This window comes from Carassius carassius, chromosome 25, assembly GCF_963082965.1.
Source record: "Carassius carassius chromosome 25, fCarCar2.1, whole genome shotgun sequence".
Classification (NCBI taxonomy): Eukaryota; Metazoa; Chordata; class Actinopteri; order Cypriniformes; family Cyprinidae; genus Carassius; species Carassius carassius.
This window is the reverse complement of record NC_081779.1, coordinates 23,210,531-23,234,829: the sequence shown is the minus strand read 5'-3', so window position 1 is coordinate 23,234,829 and position 24,299 is coordinate 23,210,531. Positions and strand designations below refer to the sequence as shown.

General features: G+C 38.6%; 1 protein-coding gene across 1 annotated transcript in view; it reads left to right on the top strand.

Annotated features, from left to right (window-relative positions):
• Nucleotides 1-21,663, top strand: part of LOC132104444 (protein Jumonji-like) — a 100,887-nt gene extending 79,224 nt beyond the window's left edge. Inside the window, exons 5-18 of the mRNA XM_059509921.1 lie at nt 5,143-5,310; nt 8,179-8,378; nt 11,895-13,137; nt 14,266-14,780; nt 16,274-16,366; nt 16,620-16,738; nt 16,835-16,905; nt 17,018-17,132; nt 18,362-18,467; nt 18,554-18,736; nt 18,834-18,964; nt 19,229-19,412; nt 19,936-20,043; nt 20,948-21,663. Of these exons, the coding sequence (XP_059365904.1) occupies nt 5,143-5,310; nt 8,179-8,378; nt 11,895-13,137; nt 14,266-14,780; nt 16,274-16,366; nt 16,620-16,738; nt 16,835-16,905; nt 17,018-17,132; nt 18,362-18,467; nt 18,554-18,736; nt 18,834-18,964; nt 19,229-19,412; nt 19,936-20,043; nt 20,948-21,133 (3,422 nt within the window). The 3' untranslated portion in view covers nt 21,134-21,663. The remainder of the gene's footprint in view (nt 1-5,142; nt 5,311-8,178; nt 8,379-11,894; nt 13,138-14,265; nt 14,781-16,273; nt 16,367-16,619; nt 16,739-16,834; nt 16,906-17,017; nt 17,133-18,361; nt 18,468-18,553; nt 18,737-18,833; nt 18,965-19,228; nt 19,413-19,935; nt 20,044-20,947) is intronic.
• The last annotated feature ends 2,636 nt before the right edge of the window (nt 21,664-24,299 follow it).

The following is a 24,299-nucleotide window of genomic DNA, read 5'->3' as shown; positions in this document are numbered from 1 at the left end:
TCGAGCCATCAGGGAATCGGTCGTGAACAGACAGAGTTGATCTTTCACAGGGGTGGAGATAGAGAAGATGGGTAAATACAGATCAATGGATTCTGGGTAAATATAGCCAGGGTCAAATGGGCAGTCTTACAATAGCTCAGTTATGGCTGACTGCCAGTGAAACGCAGCTCTTATCTGACACAGAGAAAGTCTTTAACCAGACCGCCATGTGCGAGTAGAGTAGAGTGCAGGCTGTGATTAATGTGACGTTGTGAAATCGCTGACAGTTTTCTCAAAAGAAACGTTTTTCTGTCTTAAAAAATAAAAACATTATCCCTTGGACTCTGCCTTTTGAGATATAAAGTCATTAGAATTAAAGTAATGCGCTGCAGACACAATTTAGGAATTATACTCTGACGAAAGTTGCATGGACAAAGCAGTTTCCTATATGTGTATGTACTGTACTTGTATTTGAGCAGTCTGAGTGAAATCTACTACACAAACATAAAGATTTAAAACAAGCTCCATGCGTGTGATGGTTTTCTCTATGGCCTGTAAGTCCTCAGTCTATTTAACAGTATTTCAAATCTTAACATTAGTAGTCTTAATGGTCTTAAACATTATTTTGGAGGTCTTGATGATAGAAGGCATTTCTTATTGTAATTCTCCACAGAGAGAGCTGGAAAGTCATTTTTGAGAATCAGTTTTTCTTTTCGTATTATACATTTCAATGAACTGTTCCAGTGATTTGCTTGTGTGAAAACTGTTCGCGGAAATCCCTATGTAACCTTGTACTGTGCAATGAGATAAAAATGTTCTAGTGTGTAGGTAAATATTGCTGTTAAATTAATATGGATTTATATACTGAGACACACACACACACACATATGTATATATATATAATATTATATTCTATCAAATCTATATAAAATTATTTATTTATTTACCAAATAAGTCTGGTGCTAAAACATATAATAAAACTTAATTTTTTCACGTTTCCTTGCTAAATGTTTTAAATGATTTATTTTTATTATCATTAAAAAGTATTATTAAATTGTTTCCCTAAACATGCTGAAACCCTGACTCCTCATGATGTGAACTCGAGGAGGTAAGGAGATATGGGTAAATGAATGATGTACTCTATTGCCCGTGTTACATAATAGGCAGCTGTAACTGAATTTTTATTTCCCTTTGAATGTCCTCATGAGTATTTAGTTCAATTCCTGCGTCTCTTGGATATCGTTGACTGTCCTAAAGTCCTTATTTACGCCTCTCAAGCCAACGTCAGCCACATTCAAACCACAGCCAAGTGTGCCGGCGTGAAGCTGTAGTACTGGCGCTGTGCTATGAAAGAACAAAGATAGCTGATTTCAATTCAATTAAGTGCGCTGACGTGTGCGGCTTGGCAGTGGGGCAGCAGGCTGATTAAATTCTCCCGGCGACTCCTCAAGCATAGGGCAAACTGGGTTAATGGATTTGCAGACATTCAGAAATGTAAATTAGAGGCGATATAATCCATAATCCCCTCACATTTTTGCTGCCGCCACAGCCCATAGACAATGTTTTTAATGTCCCCTCTTATTCTCCACTCTCGCCACACTCTAGTGCACTACACACTACCATATGCCATCACATAGAGGGGATATTCAGTAGTGCCAGTGATAATTAAATTATTAATAATTTAATTATTATGTAAAGATTTGGTATGATTTGGAATTAACACACAAATCATGTGGGATACTTTTTTTTAAGATTATTCATATACAGAAATAATATACTTCGAAAAGATTTTACTTATGTGTGAAATGAATGTAATGTTTACAGACACTTAATTTCATATTAAAAGCATTTGAATGAAAATGTATTATTGTTTACATGTATATTAAATGCAATTTTTTCATAACTCTGTTGTCTTTGAAATATGGTTAGTGTAAGTGTATTGCTGAATATACTGGCAACTATTTATGGTATTTGGTATATGGTATATGGTCCCCAACTATTATCTGGTTCTAATGTGTAATTTTTTGTAATTACACATTTGTGGTGATGAGGTTAAGTATATAAATAAAATGTATTATTTTGAAAGTAATATTGGAAAGCTTACAGTTTCAATTAATGATCAAGTAATTCACATGTTTTAGTGTGTAGTCAACACATCACTTTAAGTGCACTTCTTTAAAGCTTAAAAACAATATTAAAACAATTATTTAAAATGTAAAGTAGGTAAAAACTTTTTTTTTTTTTGGACAGTACACTTTTAAATTTGTGCTTAATTGTGCTCAATTGTATTTATTTATTAATACATTTAAGTAAGTCACAAGTAAACATTACAGTTAAGCACTCTTTCTCACAAGGGTATGTTTATTTGTACTCTATGGAAAAGAGCTGGAAAGTTTTTTTTAAAGCATTTTTTGTTCCGTGTTCCATGGAAGAAAGAAAGTCATTCTGGTTTGGAACAACATGAGGTTGAGTAAATGTCAGAATTTTTATTTGTGGGTGAACTATCTCTTTGAGGATACTTTCTCACTTCCTCTAACCATGTGTCTGATCAAGACAGTCCACATGGCAACCAGCCATCCAATCAGAGCAAGAGCTGCTACTCAGCCAGATTTTGATTGGTTCCCCTTGAGATTTAATTTGAACCTCTTTGGCTTTATAAAAACGGGACAAAAGAAGAGCATCTGGAGTAGAACACTTCAGTTTTAATTATGTCTGTGCTTGAATTAAAAATGACAATTGTAATGGATGCCTTCATCTTTAATTATGATCTGTGTCAGCCTGTGAATATGAGAGCACACATAATTGGGGATTGGGAACGGTCTGTTTTCTGTTTTTTTCTTCTTTCTCCGTGGGAGATAACAGATTTAGATTTCTTCCCTTCTGTGAGGGAAGAAGGCATGACAGACAACTAACTCATGATTGCAATCAAAAATCCAGTTTGTGCACCCTGACGCCAGTGACCATGAGCTATAGTTGGGTTACACCCTACCCAGCATTCCCTGGGGCATTTAGTAAACCTCATGGTGGGGGGAGCCTGAACCAGAGACTCATTCGGGGGGAGTATGAAACCGATTATAGAATCACTAGTAACATCGTAATGTAGGGGGTAAATGGGGAAACCCCAGCGGTTTCCCACCCCATTTCATGACCCTGGATGACCCCAGGACTGTGAGCTATTGGCTTTTGAACTTTTACTCCCACAGTATGAGAGTAATGTGAGGTAATGATAATAGCAGCCATTTTCTTAATAACTTGAGGTGCCTGGTTTGTTTGTTTGTGACTGAATTCTGTTAAGACTGAAAGTTGATCCTGTCATATCTGTTTGTCTGGTGCCATATGGAGTAACCATCAAAGTGGCTTTGTTTCGAGTCTGTAATCCTGTTTTAAATGTTAGCAAATTGAATTAACATTAGCCATGTCTTTATCAGTGAACTCACAAATGACATTGCATTATGTGACTGATAATCCTTGGAGTATAAAGTGAATATGAAGGTATCAGAGTAAATATTTCAGATTATTTATATATTTTACCTCAACATTTTATCAGTTTTCTACCAGTAAGAATCCCAATATTGGCTAATATATGGTTGATTTTTATACAATGGGTGCAGTAACATTAACAAACATACATTGATTTATTTTTATCCCAAATACAAGGTTTTATTTTATTTATTTATTTTACAGTAAAGGCATTATTTTAGTGTTGTTTAAATGTAGTAATTATGATGCTATGATGTTATGCTCTGTATAAGTGTAATTTATATTTGTTTTCATTTTCATTTGAGTATTTCTATGTGCATTTTTTAAACATTTTTATTATTTTTGTTTTAATATTTCTATGCAACTTTGTAAACCATTTTGAATATTTTTTTGTTTTAGTGGTAAAACCCCCATTAGTTAATGTTAGTTAATGTATTAACTAATATTAATGAACAATGACTAATGCATTTGTTACGGTATTGAATTATTAATGTCTTCATTTATGTTAGTTAATAAAAATACAACTGATCATTGTTAATTCATGTTAGTACAGGTCCATGAAATAATATTAACAGATACAGGTCTTGATTAGTGACTGTTGAAATTCACATTAACTGCAATTAATAAATGCTTTAGAAGTATTTTATACTGTAAGTTAATGTTAATTAATGCAGTTAACTAATGTTAACAAATGAAACCTTATTATGATTGTGCTATTTTTATTTGTTCCCTAAACAGTCAGCCTGTCTCCATTGCTATTATAAATGTTGTCACACAGTCCATAAGCATTAATGTGGCATGTCAAATGCTGCATGTATGCAGTGACATCACCACCGCAGCAGCGCCGGCTGCAGATTCATGTTAATAGAGAGCTAATGAGAGCACCTTCGCACTCATGTTTCATTCATGAGGCTGGCGGAGAACAGCTCTAGATGATGATAATTGTTGCCCGGTGCGGTGCGGACGAATCGCAGACGTGCAGTAGTGCAGGTTTAAGCACTAGGTTTAAACACATTGGTTAATACATGAATAATAATTATATAACTAATTAAATAAATTGAAATGAATTAAAATTGTGTTTAGAGAGAGAGAGAGAGAAAGAGACTGAAAAAATAATAATATAGATAGACTGATTGATTGACTGATTTGTTTTAGTTTGATTTAGTGTGGTGTTTTGATTTTGTTTTACTTGATTTTTGGGATGTTTTTTTTTATATTTAAATTTTTTGGTTTCGTGTTTTGGTTTTGTTTCATGCCATTATTGTTATTTGTTTGTTTGTGTATTGCACCAAAGTTTTTAGCTCTCAAGCTTTGTCTAATCCAGGAGCAGTGGTTTATTATGGTCCCCCTCACATGGGGCTGTAATCTTGCAGTATGCTGCTGGTTATCAGCTGGTGTGTTTTAAAACATAGTTTCTCTTAAAGAGAAACATCGGTTAGACACATTCACTCGTGGCTGTAAATCTCCAAACAGAGGAGTGTAGTGTATTTAGGATTCTTATGGCTGCGACAGTTTTTCATCTCATCCAGAGCACCATCTGATTTTAAGAGGATTACGGTTGCAATAGAAACTGAGATTACAGAGTTGTGCCGGTTTATCCCATTTTCTTTGGCCACTGCTCAGTAAATGCACTGGGTCTGTGGCTTCCTTCAACACTTTCTGTCTCTTTCTCCCCTCTCTCAGACTCACCGGCATTACCCAGTAACATGGCCTACTTTGGCTGCTCTCAGGATGAGGAGGATCTGGATGATGAAGATGAAACTGAGGAAGAGAAACCACCCAGTGTTGCATCTACGTCATGCCAGTCTACTCCCAAGAAGGGTAAACCGTCTGGCAAGCTTAACGGATTCGGTAAGAATAAAGAGCGGACTGAACGGATTTCAGACTCAAATTGCTCAAAATGGCCTATTATCTTAAAATACCAAATAAAAGGCAATTCATTTGTCCAGCTCTTATATTAACCTAGTCAATATACACCACTGTTAAAAGTTATTTTTTTTTATTTTTTTTTTTATAGAAATTACATTTATCATTCAGCAAGCATGCAATAAATTGATAGATGAATTGACAGTTAATACATTCATAAAAGGTAGCTTCTTGAAATAAATGATGTTCTTTTGAACTGTCTCTTCATCAAAGTACCTAGAAAAACCAAATGTAACTCCATTTCCACCAAAATATTAAGCAGCACTCACTTTTCCAACATTGATAATGATAATAAATGTTTCTTAAGCATCAAATCAGCATATTAGAATCATTTCTGAAGGATCTAGTGACCGTGAGGACAGGGGTAATGATGCTGTAAATTCAGCTTTGCATCATAAGAATAAGTTACATTTTTAAAATATATTAGAATAGAAAACTGTTCTTTGAAATTGCAATAATATTTAACATAATTACACACAATATTCTCCTTTTTTTTAAATCCCAGTATTTTTGATCAAGCAAATACAGTCTTTGTGAGTATACAAGACTCAAAAACATAAAAAAACGACCCCAAACTTTTGAACATTAGTGTAAATGTCTTGTGCAAGCTGTACATATGAAGAGAGAGAGACTTGCTGCTTCCTGTGTGGAGATGGGAATGTTGTGTTGGAGTGGGACATGACGCTTCCATCTTTCCACTCCAATTATCACTTTAGTAGGGGAGGCGGTAACAAGGTGTTTATGCATTCAACTCACAGCTGTGCCGAGTAACGGTGGGCAACACATCGCTGTACGCTGTACACACTCACACACCCCCACAACAAATGAAGGAAAGACAGCCTTGTGAGACAGTTTGAACACTTCGTTGATACTCTCAATAGATGCTGTGTGAGTTTAAAGAGGGGCAGCAAGGGATTGTGGGAGCGTGTGTTAATGAAACATGTTATCAAACAAAAATAGTCTGCCAGCAGATAATTGAAAGCCAAGCGCCTGTCAAATTGAGTGTGTTAAAGTGTCTTAAGCAGCAATCAGAACATCATCCTGGCATCTATATATAAAAAAAGCCCCAGCCCACATCGGTCTCTTTCTCTCAGTCTCTCATGCTGCCTATCCTCAACCTATCTGGTGCCTGGACACAGCCCGTTGTCTGAACTGGCCCATGTCAGATGAGACACTTCAATATGGAGCACAGGCAATGCCCCAGTCTCTCTCTGTGTGTGTGTGTGTGTGTGTGTGTGTCTCAGAGTGGGAGAAACCACAGTGCTCTGCTTTCATTTGCTGAACCTCAGTAACCCAGAGGCGTGTTTACATTTCTAAATTAAACACCTTTTATTGAGTTCAGCTGTCGGTAGCAGTTCCAAGCACAAGGCTTACAGTGCGAAAGCCCATCCGTTTCTCCCTCGCTGACACGCTCTGCTGCCTGTTGATATTTAAACACTGTAAAATTAAAGTTAGAAGTTATAAATACAGAGAGCAGTTTGAATATATGTGTTAAATTAGAGCTGTACTACAGAGGGCCTGATAACAGAGAGACTACCCTGTCCAAAAACGTGGAACATGTTATTTTATTTTTATCTGTAGAGAAAGTACATGTACTAATGCATTAAAAACTAACTCAAAACACACTCACAGATGAAAGGGAGCAAGTTTATTATGATTATTAATTATTTTGTGTTGTGTTGTTCTTAATTTTGTTTTTTGTTTTGAGTTTGGTTTGGCTTTTGAACATTTGTTTTGTGTTTAAGTTTTGTTTTGTTTTGCATTTTGCTTTGATAAATGTAAATAGTTTAGTCTGCACTCGATTTTAACTTGCTCAGGACTTTTAAGTGCAAAAGTGCTGGCAGTTGTTGTTTTTTTTTTGTTTTTTGCATTTTTTGTCTATGCATATTTATTTTTTTCTTGCAGTAGAATTTATTTCTCTAATAGTTTATACATTTGCCATTTTCTGTCACTCACATGTTTGTCAGAGCTCAATGGTTTTGTTTCTGTTGCAGCTGTAGACTGAGCATTTTTTTGGCATTGCACTCATGATAAATGTGTACAACAGTAATATGCTACTTTGTCGTCACATGGCATCATGTGACGTTCTGAATGGTTATTTAGCTTTATCAATCCTAAATTATAGCCATCCATCTGGTTCATCCTTCACACTAAAAATAGAATGTCAGAAATAGAATGTGCATCACGGGACACTGTAGTACCTGTACATGCATACAGTGTGCAAAACTAGCAGAAAACTTAAATACTAATTAAATACTAAATACTAATAAGTATAAATACTATATTGTGCAGCATTAGTAAGCATATTATAAACACAGCAACTCTCCCATGTGCTATTTTGGTTATCATTGACTCATGTTGTACCTCATTATATACATTAAGACTAGTAGGCCGAAGCAACTTGATTCAAAGGCTATGCCAATTTGTGTTCTTCTAAGTACAAAATCAGTACCTTGGCATCAGTATAGTACATAAGTATGAAGTAAGGCAGAACAGCAGTCCTTTCAAAATTGGTTTGACACTGCATCCGATAACAGATATAAACCAGTCCTCTTGCATAGTGCAGTGGGTCGTGCACAATCTCATACCAAAACACGCTATGTTTCCACACTAAAAATCAACTGCAAATAGGATTATAAAAAAAAAATTATTTGAAACGTGCTATATAGGATGCAAGAATTTAATGAAAAATTTTACTGACATGAAAATGCAATACAATATTTTGATTTATCTTTGCAATTAGAAAATAATAATTTGTGTAATTTACTAACACTGTTTTTTTTTTTTCTACAGTGTTGAATGGCCATAAGGTACACAAGGACAAAGAGCTCTCTCCCAGATCCGGAGGCAGAGAGTCATCTGCGGGAAGAGACCACAGTGAGGGATGTGATGCGTCTGATGAGATGTCCCACAAGCACACTGCGGCCACGGCCAAGAGCCAAAACACCAATGGCCACAACTACAGACGAGCCGCAGAGGAACTCCGCAAGCAGGTACAAGCCTTCACGTCCATCTCTGTGTCAGTATGAGCAGGGATCCTGGGAATGTGGGTCATAGAGTGCAGTGATTGGCCACAGTAAGTCAAATTACATAGTGAGAATTATACTGGATCTCCCAGTTAGGAGGGAACACCCATCCCAATGAGGCTTACAGACAATCAGACCACCACCATCTCCGGGAACTAATGAGCCTGTTGTCTTTGAGTGCCACAAAACTGATTAAGTGCACAATGAACCTCAGAGAACAGGGAGAGACAGATCACGTCTCAACACATCAGCCTCTCAGTCTCTTTTCTTTCTTTCTTTTTTCTAATCTTGAGATTGTCAGCCTTGGGGTTTTACAAGTTAGATATCTAAAAATAAATCATGCAGCTTCATGTGTTTAAAATATAAAATATAACATGTGACTGCAACATGATCCAGAGGCAAAGATGAGCTAAAAAAAAATGGCTAAGGTGAAAGGGATAGTTCACTCAAATATGCAAATTCAATTACTCAGCCTATTGCAAACCTGTATGACTTTCTTCTTTGTGTGAAATTCAAGAGAATATATTTTTAAATGTTCTCGTACAAATTGTACAAATCTAGACTTTTTTATATATATACAAAATGAGAAGTGTGGGTTTAGCTTGAGAACTCCTGTTTTAATCTTTCTGATGAATCGGCATGAAGCAGTGGCACCTGTAAGTGGCGGCTTAACCCATAAACTGCAATGACTGACCCAACATTAAACCTTTGAGTAAGACACACAACACATAAGCACATTGCCACTCATCTGCTATACTTAAAACAATAAACAGTGCTGACTGATGCAGCATAATCCACAATAATGTGAGAATATATTAGACAGCTGTTGACCTCTCTCTCTCTCTCTAAAAGAGCTAATTTTCTGAAGGGTGTTTATGATCTGAAGAGCTCTGACGTGAGCGTGACCCATTGCACATGAGCTGACTAATTGTTTATACTTCATTGTTGAATTGGAATTTATTCCTTTTATTTATTTGATGAGCTTTCACGTAGAATAACTTGATCTGGGAAGAAGAGAGATCTAATGCATTGTTATCACAAGTTACAGTCCTCCTCACTTTAAATAAACAAATAATATTTACAGTAAAACATAAAAAGGAAGCAAATTTACATTTTATTGACACTGTACACTGTGATTGTGTGTGTGTGTGTGTGTGTGTGTGTGTGTGTGTGTGTGTGGTGCGTGCTGCAGCTCTGCAGATGTTCTCAGTTAAATCTTTTGCTATGCTGCAGCTGGCCTATAGCAACACATGATGTCATCTGTCTTCCCTCATGCTCACATGTGACCACAATCCACTTCAGAGAGCTGGCTTGGCATCTGTCTGTGTGTGTTCTCTTATTTTTGTTACTGGCTGTTAAGCCAATTTAATCACACGTCTTTGGTCAGCTGCCTTTTAACTGTTCCATCATTCTCTTTCTTTGCCTCCTTCCTTGTTTCCTCCAGCCTGCTCTGTGTTTCCCCTGGTTTCAAGAGGTTGCCCATGGGGACAGGCCAGTGACCTGTGTTCTCTTGCCTACACGGTTCCACTCTCTCTTCCACATTTTCAGGCAGTCTAAATAATAGCTGGTAGCGTGCGGCAGGGCTCGTCTGCACCCTCGGGCAGTGTTCTGGGATCAGTGAGCCCTCTAGTGGAGGACATTGGATTTCTGCAGCACAGCTCTACTCAGCATCCTGTACATTATGCTGAGTGGGATTATCATTACAATCACATTCTGCACTCTCAGAGCCCTGCAGATGGGATGGGGCGTGCCGTAGACCACTGACGTGTTATTTCTAAAGGGGGTGGGTGCGATGACGGGGGGCTACATAAACGTGGCCGCAGCTGACATCATACTACATTTGCTTACTCTACCTGCAGAGAGCATCCATCAAGTCTGTCGCTTTCTTTTATATTCTCCCTCCTGCCGTTTTTCTTTTAAGCGCAGACAAGGAGAAGCGATTGATGAAGGAGGTCACATTTCAGTCCCCCTTATCTTTTAATAGCCTCTCTTTGTTGTTTGGCTGCAGTTGATAGGAATACAATACAGCTGATGTCTTACTTCAAAAACACTCAGCAATCTCCTCATCTGTCCGTCAGCGAACCTCTGGCCCAGAGATTACCGCAGTCTGGACGCTGTTATTTAAATGCATCTGTAGACTTTAAAGAGCGAGAAATAAAGTGGGAGGGATGTGAGAGGGTGTGGCATGTAAAGAAGACCTATTCACAGAGCATGAATGCATCACAAGAGGCTTCCCAGAAAAAAATCAAAACAGCACGATTAAACCAGCCCCTTTATATCAGGTGTGATCATTCACATTTTGACAAAAGCTCAGTTTTTAATTGTGCTATTCTTGGTTTTCTTTTGTTTGGTGGAAAAACTCTCTGCAGCTAACACTTGTCAAAATCCAAATGCAAGTAAAAATATAACTATATGCCAGTAACTTTATTAGGAGCTGAAACATAATTCCTTGCAGCACATAAAAAGATAAAGATAAGCTTCTTTTTTTTATCAAACCATCCACTAAATAAAATTTCTGCTGTCACTTTTTCTTAGCTCCTAACTTTTCCTTTAGTTGAAATGACTTCGAGACCTAGCATAGAGCTATTGGCAATGCCATATGTACTATTACTGTATATACTATTCACCACAAATGTGCAAAGAAAAGTTTGCATACCTGGCTACATCATCCATGTACCATTGCATTGTTTTGATTAAAGGCTTCTCGAGGAATTGAATCCAAATGTCAGGACTCATCCTTCCCATGCAACGAGAGTCTACTGATGTCAGGAAGCACATTATGATTATTTCACCTGGAGTTTTAGCCCACTTAAACCCTCCAGCTGCATCTTCTTTTCTTGGCTCGGTGAGATCACACACGTAAGAAATCAAGTCCTTTCTGACTTGCTAGAAAAAAATTAGCCAAAGAACACAATGTGAAGAGAGAAGTCGAGGTTGAATATGTTTTTAACCTGGCATAGTCTAATTCCCACGGTGGCTGTTCAACAATGAGAGGCTGAGTAACCCAAGCTGAATCTGCTCTGCTGTGAAGTATATTGGAGTCCTCAGATCAGCTGAAAGAACAGCTCATTTTATTTGAGACGTTAAAGCCAAATTTGAAAAACTTTATGCTGTATAAAGCCAACTATGAATTGGTACTTGAATGGGATTTTATGATTAAACTTTACTTCTAAGGATTTTTTGCAGCTGTTGGCACTGAATAAAACATTTCTCTCTCTCTTCTCTCCCTCTATCTAGTACACTTCCCCCTACCTCTTTCTTCTCTGCTGTTTTCTCTTGTTGGGGGTTTTTGTAAGTCTGTTGTGGTTGGTGTTATTTTGTGAGCCAAAACATGCACTGTGACTGACTCAGTCTGCAAATAGACATTAGGATATTATTTTTTGCTGTCAAGATTGAGGGGACTGTTGGAGAATTCTCACAGATCCTTAGTAAGTTGCATTGATCCACTATATGTAACATTATGATATCTTCTGTTCACTTTAGGTCTCGAAAGTCAATGGAGTCACACGGGCATCTTCAGTTGGCATGCATAAGGCTGGTGCCAAAAAGTCGAAAGACTTCCGTCTGCCGTCTAAAACTGTGAAGTACACAACCACCGTGAACAAGGGCCACGTCACCTACACCAAAGCAAAACGAGAACTGGTTAAGAAAGCCAAACTCAACCACAACAAGCACGCTGCTTCTGCTGGCCTTCGTGCTTGCAGCAACAACTACCACCATCATTCTCATCATCCAACCAGCAATGGCCGTGGACGGCCCCAGCTCTCTCACTCAGGAAAAGCCCAAAGTATCAATGCAAAAACCCACAAACAGGTGCTATTATCGAACGGGATGCATAAGATGACTAACGGGGGCCGGCCTAATGGCAGGCTTAATGGACGCCACAGTGCCAGGGAAGAGAAGGAAGATGGCCGACAAGTGCGGCAGGGACTGCGTAACTCTAAACGCAGAAGTGATGACATTACGATCATTGGAGCTGGAACTGAGAGTGACGAGGTTAAAACTAAGCTGTCTGTTTCTGAGGTTAAGAAAGCTAAACTGCAGACTAGTCCACTGGAAACTCGCAGCAAGAAGGCCCTGGGTCAGTTCAAGTCCCCTAATACCTTCACTATTGCACACAGTATCACTGAAATGGCCGCCTTCCCTACTCAGAAAATGGGTCCTGCCCCTCCTCCGTCACCCCCTGCTGCTCCCGCCTCCCCAGCTATGCCCCAGAACCCCGCTACCCCTGAGCCAGCACGTCTGCGGCCCAAACGTGCTTCTGCTGGCAAACTGATGTTCACCAGACAAGCACAGCAGTGGGCCCAAACTAACCCGGCCCTCAACCGGACCACATCCACTACCTCAGCCAGCAAATCCTTCAAACCAGCAGAGCCCACACACATGCCTCCACCAAGGCCGGACAGAGACAGGGAGAGGAGAAGGGGAGGGTGGGCGTCACTGGGGGAGGTGCCCATTTTCAAGCCCAGCTCCAGGGAGTTTCAGGACCCTTTGGTGTACCTTGACTCAGTTCGGGAACGGGCCGAATCATCTGGACTGTGCAGAGTGTTGCCTCCTCCTGACTGGAGGCCAGAGTGCAAACTCAATGACGATATGCGTTTTGTGACACAGGTTCAGCGCATCCACAAGCTGGGTCGGCGCTGGGGCCCCAATGTTCAGAAACTGGCCTGCATTAAGAAGCACCTCAAATCTCAGGGCATCTCAATGGATGAACCACCTCTTATAGGTAAGTCCACTTAAAACTTTATAATTACAACTGCTTTTGTTGGTATAGGGCAGAGTTCCTTCAATCTACAGGTCCACTGTTTAGCGCAAACTTTCCAACCTGCAATTTTCTAATAACTCTGAAGACCTTATTTAGTTTGCTCTGGTATTTTTGTTTGGCATTGGAGTTAAGCTCTGCAGGGCTGTCACCCTCCAGGGTTGGATATGAGGAACCCTGTTATAGGGGCTAAGGCAACTCTGCTTCTGGAGGGGTCAATGCACTGCAGAGTTCAGCTCCAACTTTAATCAATCCTACCTGAACAATCTAAACAAGATAACCTCTCAGGATAAATTTCATACTGGTGTGGGTTCCATATGTTTGAAAACAGTTGCCCTTCAGGAGCGCCATTTCTCATTTCTGCGCTTCAGTTTCTTTTGCAGCAATTACTGTAGCCCTGTTGCCCTGTGAATGTATAAATATAATTGCATGTCAGCTTTCTTAAGTTAATAAAGGGGTGAGAGACAATTTGTATGTAAACTGACCAGTGACCTGTCTCATGGTCCATTCTTAAGATATGTTGTCAAGTCTCTTGTCTGTCAGGAGTTGGTAAACCGTATGTCGAACCAATCACCCATTTCTCCAGAACTTGTCGAGCACAGTTAAGTTTAAGAGGTTTTAAAGCAGCCCTGCACCATTGCTTTAATTCAGAATCCTGTGTGCTGTTTGAGGCTCCATTCAGAATATACGGTTGAAATAAATGTTTATTGAGCCTGTTAGAATGCCGCCGGTATGCTGTAATAATTCCTACGAGAGTTTTAAACTCTCGGTCATTGACCTTTGTTGTTGCTCACGCTCCCTCAGTTCCTTAGCTCACTTTCTCCCGTCATTATGTTTTCAAAAGACAAATAAAGATGATACACCATTTTTCTGCTAACATATTTAGAGAATTGATGAGCCATGAAATGTAATGAATTTTAATTCTGGAGCTGTCAATACTCATTTGGCAGCTGATGGTGCAGTGTGTCCTAGATGCAGTGGTTTAGCTGAGTTATGTTTGGAAACGATACATTAACTCTTAATATGCTTTCCTAATGTACAGTGCATTAAACATTCACAATCATCTCTATCTTTTCATTGTCGCCCCTTCAGGTGGCTGTGAAGTAGATCTGGCTCGTTTTTCCGAGCTGGTCTGCGACATGGGTGGAATGCAGCAGGTGATGGACCTGAAAAAATGGAGCCGGTTGGCCGACCTGCTTCGCATTCCCAAATCAGCACAGGACCGTCTGGCCAAGCTCCAGGAGGCCTACCTCCAGTACCTGCTCTCTTATGACCTGCTCTCCCCCGAGGAGCACTGGCAACTGGAGCAGGAGGTGCTGGCAGAAAAGAAAGCTCTGGAACGCAAGCGGGGACCCCTGGAGGGCCACTCGGATATCGGCCAGCGGACTCTGGCTCTTCCCCGTTATGAACCCAAGAATGGGCTCACCGGCCTCAACCCCCGCAATGGCTTCCGCAATCACAACAAAGAGCCAGAGACCCAGCGGCAGGCCGGCCGCCGCAGACTGTTTGCTCAGGAAAAGAAAGGGGGAAAAGTCTACATTGATGAGGCAGATGAGGAGGCAGAAGATGAAGGTGTTCTCAGTGACCAGCACAAATGTATATATAAGGTAAGGGATGTGATAGATGCACCTAGAGCTTTGATAATGGCAGTCATAAAGCTTATCAGCAAGTTAACGTCATTGTGTTTCCTTTCGGAATTGGCAGTTTTATGTGTCAAACTTGTTTTATTTACTATATTCACTCAGACTGGCAGATGTGCCATTTCCTCAGGTAATGAAGTGTTTAGAGAGAGCATAGAGGGCTCACCAATGAGCTGGCAGAGAATGTGCCAGAATTTCAAGTGATGTGATGATTATGTTCGCTTGTACACTGAACACAGAGCCACACTGCTGGCAAAGAAAGGAGGAAGGCTTTAATACGTGATGTGTTGGTTGATGGATGTGTCTCTATGCCGTGCTATGCATCACAGCTCTGAGCTTCATTTCAGAGCTATGACTTGCTAAGCTGCCAGTATTAGTGTCTATTGTTTTCCTCAGATAGATTTAGAGGTACAAAACAGCAAAACTCTAGTGAGCTGCCTGCCTAGGCAATATTTTAGACATCATAGGCGTGCTCGCAACTTGAAGCTAAATTATAGTGCTTTGAGATCCCATTTTGGCCAAAATAAAGTGTTTGTTTGTTTTTTTGTTTGTTTTTTTTTCTTCTGTGCATTTGACTTTTCATTTTACACATTTTGTTTTTAAAACACAGCAATTTTGTATGCACTGCATTTGTGTTTATTAGAATGTCAATTTATTAGCTTAGCATGCTAGCATGAGGCTGTTTTAGAATCAGCTGTGAAATTAAATAACTTTTTTGTGTGTGTGGTTCAGGTGAAGAGCACTTTTCGCACCGCCTGTCTGCTGCCCATAAAGACTTGTGAGGTTTAATTTTGGTTAGCATGCTGCAGTTGAACATAGATTACCGATATAAAAACTGAAGCATTAAAATGTGGCAGAGTTTGTGTGGTTCTTGTGTTTGAGAGAGGACCGGTGGTAAAGGAAAGAGAGAACTGTGACTGTGGGTGGGTGGGTATCAGTGAGAGTGGCTGTTGCGTGAAAGGGTTTGTTCCCAGGCTCTCATCTCCAGGTTTACGTGTGTCTGAGGTCTTAGTTATAGTCTATGTAAGGTGACTCCGTCTGCCTCACCAGCCCACTGTCTCTTATAGCACCTCGTCTGTCTGTCTGGGTGTTGTTGTCTGAGGTAACACTCTCTGCCGGGTGGGACGTGGGAGTGGGCCTCTTCACAGAATGGTGCCTCCATATAGGTCACAGATCAGCTCCTCACACACACACACACACACACACTGCACTTTGTAACCACGGAAGTACTGCCATTAAAATAAAAGATTACAAAAAGCACGTCTATCAGCTAAAACAAGTTTTAGCCTTAATTTTAGCAGGAGAAGCCTCGTTAATAGTACCTTAAGACAGAACTTAATGGTAATTTGACGGATGTCATGTTATCGTAAGCTTAACATGCAGCCGTTTCCAAGATGGCTGCCAAACAAACCGATTATTTTGCCATTTTTCTTACGGTTTACTGTTTTTTTTTTTTTCAGGGGAGATCGGTATCTTTGACCACCTTTTACAGAATAGCAAGAAATACCATGATGATGTGCTTCAACAAAGAGCCTGGGGCTGCTGAAGTTGAGGTACACACAAACCACTTCCTGTATTTTAACCATTCGCCAGATGTAAATGTGTACAGTGTAATATGTTACTACATTATTGGTGTAAAATGTCGACCCTAGTGACCAGTATTTCTGAGGTATAATAATAGCTGTCTTTAAATAGCATGTACTTTCTGTGGTGCATATTTTATAAGCATATCTCGTGACAGTTGTATCCTTGTATCCTTTCTCTATTTCTCTATTATCTCCAACTGTCCTGCTTTTCTTTATATAGCAAGATTATTGGCGGATAGTGGAGCAGAGGGACTGCCATGTGGCAGTGCATTATGGGAAAGTAGACACAAACACACATGGAAGCGGCTTCCCTGTGTGCAAGTCCGAACCCTTCTCCAAGTAAGAGCTGCATTCGTTTGAGCTTGATGGTAGGATGTCTTACTGTTTATAAATATGATGCTACTATAAGCTCTCTTTTTCTCTCTGTCGCTGCAGGCATGGATGGAACCTCAATGTCCTTCCCAATAACTCTGGATCCATTCTGCGCCATCTTGGTGCTGTGCCTGGTGAGTCCACTGTTGTTGTCAGTAGCAGGAAGTACACTTCTCTTCACATCATGTAAAGCTTCTTTGTTGAATAAGTCATCACCCGCTCTCTGTCTCCCGTTCTCTCTCACAGGGGTGACTATTCCCTGGCTGAACATCGGCATGGTCTTTTCTACCTCATGCTGGTCACAAGACCAAAACCGCCTTCCATACATCGATTACTTACACACTGGTGCTGATTGCATTTGGTGAGTTTTTGTTCACAGGTACTGTTTAGAAATGAATTTAGAAATGTATTAAATTGAACATGTGCCCAATAAACCAGCATTGGGGTATGTATGTAACGACATTAGATACATTCAGAAATATAGATTGATTGATCGATTGATTGAAAAAAAAAAGTTAAAATAAATAAATAAATAAATAATATTAATATTGAATAATTAATAATTAAAATATTTGGCAAATTTAATTATAGATAATTTTCATTATGATTTATGTGTGTATGTAACATTATATATATATATATATATATATATATATACATATATATATATATATATATATATTCATTATTTCATGAAAATTGTAATATTGCTGATACAGTGTACATTGGTCATGTTACTGTTTAACATAATAAAATTGACATTTTAAATATCATATGATTGATTACATGATATTTCAATAATATATATATATATATATATATATATATATATATATATACATATATATATATATATATATATATATTACCATTTTTAATTGTTTTATATAATTATCAAAGATCAAAAAATGTAACAAATGATGATTATTTTCTTTACAAAAACATTGTACAATTCACAAATAGTTTGTTCCTTTGTATACGATTGCGTTTTGCTCAGTGGATCTTGTTCAATATTTATTTTTAAGACACATTCAGTGATTTCACTCATTTTTAATTGTTTTTCTTTTTTTTCAGTTCATTTTAAAGTTTAAGAAATCTTGTGTTTTTTGTGATTTGTGTCAGTTTTAGTAATTTTAGTACTTAATCTTAAACTTATTTCAATTAGCTGCCAAGGCAAAACTTTTTATTTTATTTTATTATTTTGGCAAGTTTATTTTGATTACCAAAATAATTTTAAAATTTTAATTTTAAGTTTGTTCACAGTAACACTGTTGACTAAATATCATTTTAGTATAAAATATTACATTTTCTAATGTCTTTCCTAACTCAGCTGTGTTGTAAAGATCAGCTCCTCTAGGGGGCGCAGTACTCTGTAAAACACACAGTCACTTACTGTAGTACACTGTGCATTCCACTCATGCGAGCATCAGCTGTTTGTTTTGTTTGTTTGTTTGTTTTTTTATGTACATAACTCATAATAAAGCCAAGGCCTGTTTCCATGGCAAAGAAAACAGACAGCGGCAGACAGCGCTGTTGTCTTATTCAACCAAATAATGACTCTGACAGGAAATTCTGCCCGTCCCGTTGCAGGTATTCTATCCCTGCTGAGGAAAAGACTAAGCTTGATAAAGTGGTGCACACACTGCTACAGGCCAATGGCACGCCGGGACTGGAAATGCTGGAGAAGAACATTATGGTAAGATATTAGCATGACATTTTTGTGCAATTGTATTTCATTGCATACACAGAACATAAACCATGCATGTCACTGCTTTTCTCCAGATTTCTCCAGAGGTGCTTTGTCGTGAGGGGATCAAGGTCCACCGTACGGTCCAGCAGAGCGGAGAGTTTGTGGTGGTGTTCCCTGGTGCGTTCGTGTCCAGGGTGTGCTGCGGCTACAGTGTGTCTGAAACCGTGCACTTTGCCACACCACAGTGGATGAACCTGGGCTACGAGGCTGCTAAGGTGAGGCTTTCACATTTCCACATCCGCCTGTTGGACCTACACACATTTAGTAGGAGATGTTAAGAAGACGCTCTACATGTTTGCTCTCGTCTTGCAGGACCTGAAATGCAGGCACATAGCAAAACCCTTCTCTATGGAGAAGCTGCTCTACCAGATCGCCACAGCCGAGGCCAAACGAGAAAACCGACTTGTGCTCAGTACAATCTCTAATCTTCTCAAAGATCTCAGGTGAGCGCTGGAAACCCACCCTGATGTTCGTCCCAACTCTTTAAATTCTCACACACCACTGCTTTGATTTTGGGGGCCTAGCATCCTCATCTCTGATCACTGTTTTGACTCTTTACGATTTTTCACTTTTGCAAAGCATTACTGCTGCCCAGAATATTAACTATAATAACTGTTCCAAAATAATTATGGTCTGGACCTGGCAAGGTGATTTAGAAACCGGGCCTCTTGGTCCACTAACTGGAATTGAATATCCCTGTCCTACAGGAACATAGAGATGAAGCAAAGGCAGGATCTGTATGAAGCCGGGCTGCTCTCCTCCGCACGCTACTGCACGCACGACAACAACCAGTCACCCGCTGACACCAGGAAGAAACCCCGCAAGTGGCTGGCGCTGGAGTCGTCCGAGAGACGCTGCCAAACGTGCCAGCACCTCTGCTACCTGTCTATGGTAAGATTCAGCTCAGATTACACTCTACTGTAGATCTCAATATAGTATATACTTTAGCAACAAAGCATTTGACACACTGTTCTCAACATGCTTTCAATATTTAGGATGGATAGTATACTTATTGGGACAGACACAGAGTTTTAACTTAAGCGTACTTTAGAGGTCAATACGGTCTATAATGTTGTTTTCGGGGGTCTTGGTGTCAACAAGGTTAAAAACCACAATACTGCACTATACTACAAATCACAGTAATGCCTACAGTATATGTATTAACTTTTTTAATCTATAGTACAGTGTTATTTATTGTCCTTTTTTCTTAGTAAAACGCTGATTTTCATAGTAGTTTTGTCTGTGTGCGTTGTATAATCTTTAGCTGTCACTGTGTTCTACACAGTTCTAGATTTGGGTCACAGCTGTAATTTAGCTCCAGTGCTGATAGTTCACGTTCTGTCATCACTGACATAAGAATTACTGAGCGTTGAAAATTATTTAATTGAGCTGATGGTTGTTGTTCATGCTGCAGGTGGTGCAGGAGAATGAAAATGTGGTTTTCTGTCTGGAGTGTGCGCTGCACTACGTGGAGAAACACAAAAGCTGCCGAGGCCTCAAGATGATGTACCGCTATGATGAGGTAAGACAGAGGATCAGGAACATGTCTGCAGGGGGAGCTGTGGAGACGCTTCTGCTTAAAGGACGCTCCAGGGTTCATCAGCCCTCCTAAATGGACTGTTGCTGTCCCTTCGTAAAATGCATTGCGCTCTGACAGAGTGGTAAATGTTTGGGAAACATATGTCCAGATGCGAAAGAGTTTATGTGGGTTCAGTGTTGTATTACAGTTTTTGTCATTTGCTTTTGTTCGATTCTCAAATGAAAAGATTTCTATTTTCAAATAAATGCTGTTCTTGTCAACGTTCAGTTTATCCAAGAATGCTAAAAAAAACATGTCACAGCTTCCACAAAAATGTTGAGCAGCAAAAACATTGATAATAAAAAAAATTATTAATTGAGCACCATTAACAATCAATACAATTAAACAGCAAATCAGCATATGAGAATGATTTCTGAAGGATCATGTGACACTGAAGACTGGAGTAATGATGCTGAAAATACAGCTTTACATCACAGAAATAAATTACATTTTAAAAATATATTCAAATAGAAAAGTTATTTTGAATAATATTTCACAGTATTACAGTTTGTACTGCATTTTTGGTGCACATGAGAGACAATATATATTATATATATATAATATATATATATATATATATATAATATTTCCAGTGTTAACTGAAACTGAACATTTTGATCAGTACAGCTCACACAATGAAAAAAAAGTTTTACTTTTTTAAATTTTACTTACAAAATAACTGGGTTTTGAAGCATAAATTAATTGTTTTGGGTTGCTTCTTTTGACAACTTCATTCACAGTTTGAAGGTTGAGACTGTTTCAAAAAATGAGCCAAAGGGATTGACAAGAACTGCAATAACACAGTATGTCGTGAATGGTCTCTCCTTGTCTCTGTTTGGTCCCTCAGGAGCAGATCAACAGTTTGGTGAATCAGGTGTGTGGTAAAGCCCTGGTGAGAAGCGCAGCAGACGGCTGTAACGGCTCCAGTCCCACCAAACCCCCCGCCAAGCGTGGTCCCCGCAAGAGATCCACCATAGAGCTGTCCCTGACCCACCTGTCCAAAAGTGCCGCCGCCGCTGCTGCTGTCTCATGAGAAACACTGCCTGGCCGCCTACATCAACCAATCGATTTCCTCTCCCTCTCTTCATATCAGTTGTGTCTTTTATCACCCACATAGCAGAGCAGAGTTTCCTGTGTTGAAAGGAGGCTGCCTTTTTTGCACTAGCGCACTAGTTTGTATTCATCAGATGTTTGATAGCATTAAGAGACATGGTCCCAGGTATGATGTCATCCTTTCTGCCTGAACCATCTTCCTCCTCTTCTTTGGCCCCATTGACTGCACACACACGCTCCTCCTGAACTATGAACCTTGGGACAAATGGGTGCTTCTCTCCTTGTTTTTCCAGGCCCCTTTCCTTTGAATGTTGGTTCTCGATGGAGCTGCCCGAGAAGATTTTTGTTTAATTTTGTTTATGTTCAATGTTTCATTTGGGTTTTGTTTTGCTGTTTGCTTTGCCTTTTTTTTTTTTTTATGTTTTTAGTGTTTGCTTTGCTTTTTGTTTTGATGTTTTTTTATTTTTTATTATTGTTTCATTGTTTTGTTGTTGTTGTTTTTTTAGTGTTTGCTTTGCTTTTTTGTTTTGTTTTTGTTTTTGCTCATTGTTTCATTTTGGTGTTTGCTTTTTTTTGTTGTTGTGTTGTATTTTGTTTTGCGTTTCTTTTGGTTTGGTTTTGTTGTGTTTTTGTTTTTTTGTTCATTTTCATCACATTTGCTCTGATCTGAATTCATTAAGTCCCCATGCAGCTCCTCTGCGGAAGACGCAGCTCTAAAGACAGTAAACACTTGAAATTTTGCTTGTTTTAGAGGAAGACTCTAAAGAAGAGGAAGTACTGTTTGTTTTTATTTCGACTGGTTTTAATTTCACACTTTCCTCTGTGGATTTCGGGAATGTTGGTTTCCATGCAGGGGCGCTGCACAAGATCCCGGGCCCTATGCATAGGCAGTCCTAATGGGCCCCCCTCCCCTTGAAAAATATATATTCCAGACTTTTCAAGGGCCCTCTCTTCCTTTGGGGCCCTGGTAATCAGTACTGGTTTTACCCCCAGTCCAGCGCCCCTGTTTCCATGGCAGCAGGTCGGGCTGTACTTGAGGAAGTGGGTGTTAGGGATTGAATGAGTGGGTCCTGTCCCAGCAGTGTGAGGGATTCCTCCCACGTTGACGCTTACGAGCGATAACTGTGCCTGATTTTTAACGTGGAGATCTTTCTTTGTTTTGGTGCTGTTGTTGTTTTTTTTTTTTTTTCTTATATCAATACAAAAAAGATAATAAAAAGAAGTGCTGTTCACTAGCCTTCTTTTCCCACAGGACGGAAGAAGCCAGAGGCTTTTTCTGCTTCTAGATGTGCAATCGTTTTAACATTCCATTCTGCCAGACTTCATCTGTAACAGTTAACATGAACTATTATATTATATTATTGTAATTTTTATATTTTGTGTTTTTGACTTTTATTTTCTCTTTTGTTCCGATGTGCTATGTCAATTTAGAGCCACTATTCAGAGGGTGTAAAATGTGAAATACAAGTCCATTTTTTTCTTTATTGTTATTATTGTTTTATTTTGTCCTGTCTTTTCCTTTTTGCAGAAGTATCATTGTTTTAAAGAAACGTAAGAAAATCAGCTTTCTGTACATAATCTTGTAAATGTCTTTAATACTTGAGCCTTTGTTGGAGTGACAGAAGGAAAGGATAGATAGATTGATGGATGATGTCAGATGAAGAAAAGCCTTACATTTCAGTTTCTTCAGCTGTGGGAGTTTGATACGTACAGGGTTGCTCTGGTAATGTGTATACATTTTAAGTGCTGCTTACATCACTGAGGACTAAGATATGGAGTCGCGATATCCTCCTAGGTTTTTTTTTTTTTAGGTTTAATTTTTTAAAGAAAAGGGGAAAAAAATACTTTCACAAAAAAAAAAGTTTTTACATTTTCATTACTGAAAATTCAACATTGTAGTAGCTACCCATGTTGCACTGAGCTTGCCAGTGGTGACTGTCAAGGAAAATAAAACTATAATCCAGTTTGTTGGTGGTTGTCCTTAACAGAAGACTGAACTGTTTTAAGGAGTATTTAATGAAAACAAAGTCGGGTGTTTTCAACAAACAAACAAAAAATGTTTTCCAAAAAAAAAAATGGAGGTTATCAAGTTTTTATGGCCTTACGATGTATTTTATTCAGATTTTGTTTTTGTTTCTTTTTCTACAATATGAGAGATTTGCTCAAAATCAGGCGAGTTAATTTATTAGCACTGCGTCTTTCATGTTGGTTATATTGGCTGTTTTAATTTGTTTTTCTTTGTTTAGTTTTGTTTATTTACTTTTATCAATTTTTACTAAAGGTTTAATAAAAACTCATGGACAATTCACTGTCAGTCTGTGCTCTTTGTTACTGAACTTTAATTAGTTTTAAAGGGGAATGTGTTGAACATCTGACACAGACCTCCACACTCTCAGATGGCCTTGGTATAATTTCATAAAATGTACTGTATTTTTTATAAATTTATACATTATACATCATTTACGTGATAATACTTGTGTCTTAGAGATGTACATTTTATAGGTTTACTGTATTTAGTAATAGTAATTATTGATCTAAAAAAATACTTCAGTCAGTTTGTATTCAACTATTATACTCTTTAGTACTACTAGTAGTTCATGTCCTCTAAATTTTGCTATATAAATAACCTTGACCATGACCTAGTACTGTAATATTAATAACAGCAAAAACAACTCACTCTACAGACCCCTGGTTTTCAAATCCTTGTAACTAATTAGACAACTTTACAGATGTGAAAAGTACACAGAATAATATATTTGTATTAATATTTTACCGGTTAAATATCTACTCCCAATTATTTTAAATGCTGCTGAATTTAAATGTAACATTTTAATTTTACTCCTGCATTGTTTCCCCTGGTGTAGAAACATGCTGGTAATGTGAAGTACTAAAGCTTGGCTCGATTTAGAGCCGAAATTGTGGTGTTTTCATTACAATTATCAAAGTCATACTCTGTTGAGCCTGAGGCCTCTCAAGCATTATTGATTTTCAACATCACTGTTGAATATATTTTTGAACATTTGTGATCTAAAACCATCACAAAATACTCTAGATCTGGATTTACAAGATATGCAACTGATCAAACTAGTTTGTAGAGTGAAAGGAATATGATTAGAAAATGATGTATTTTATATCACTGTAACTGA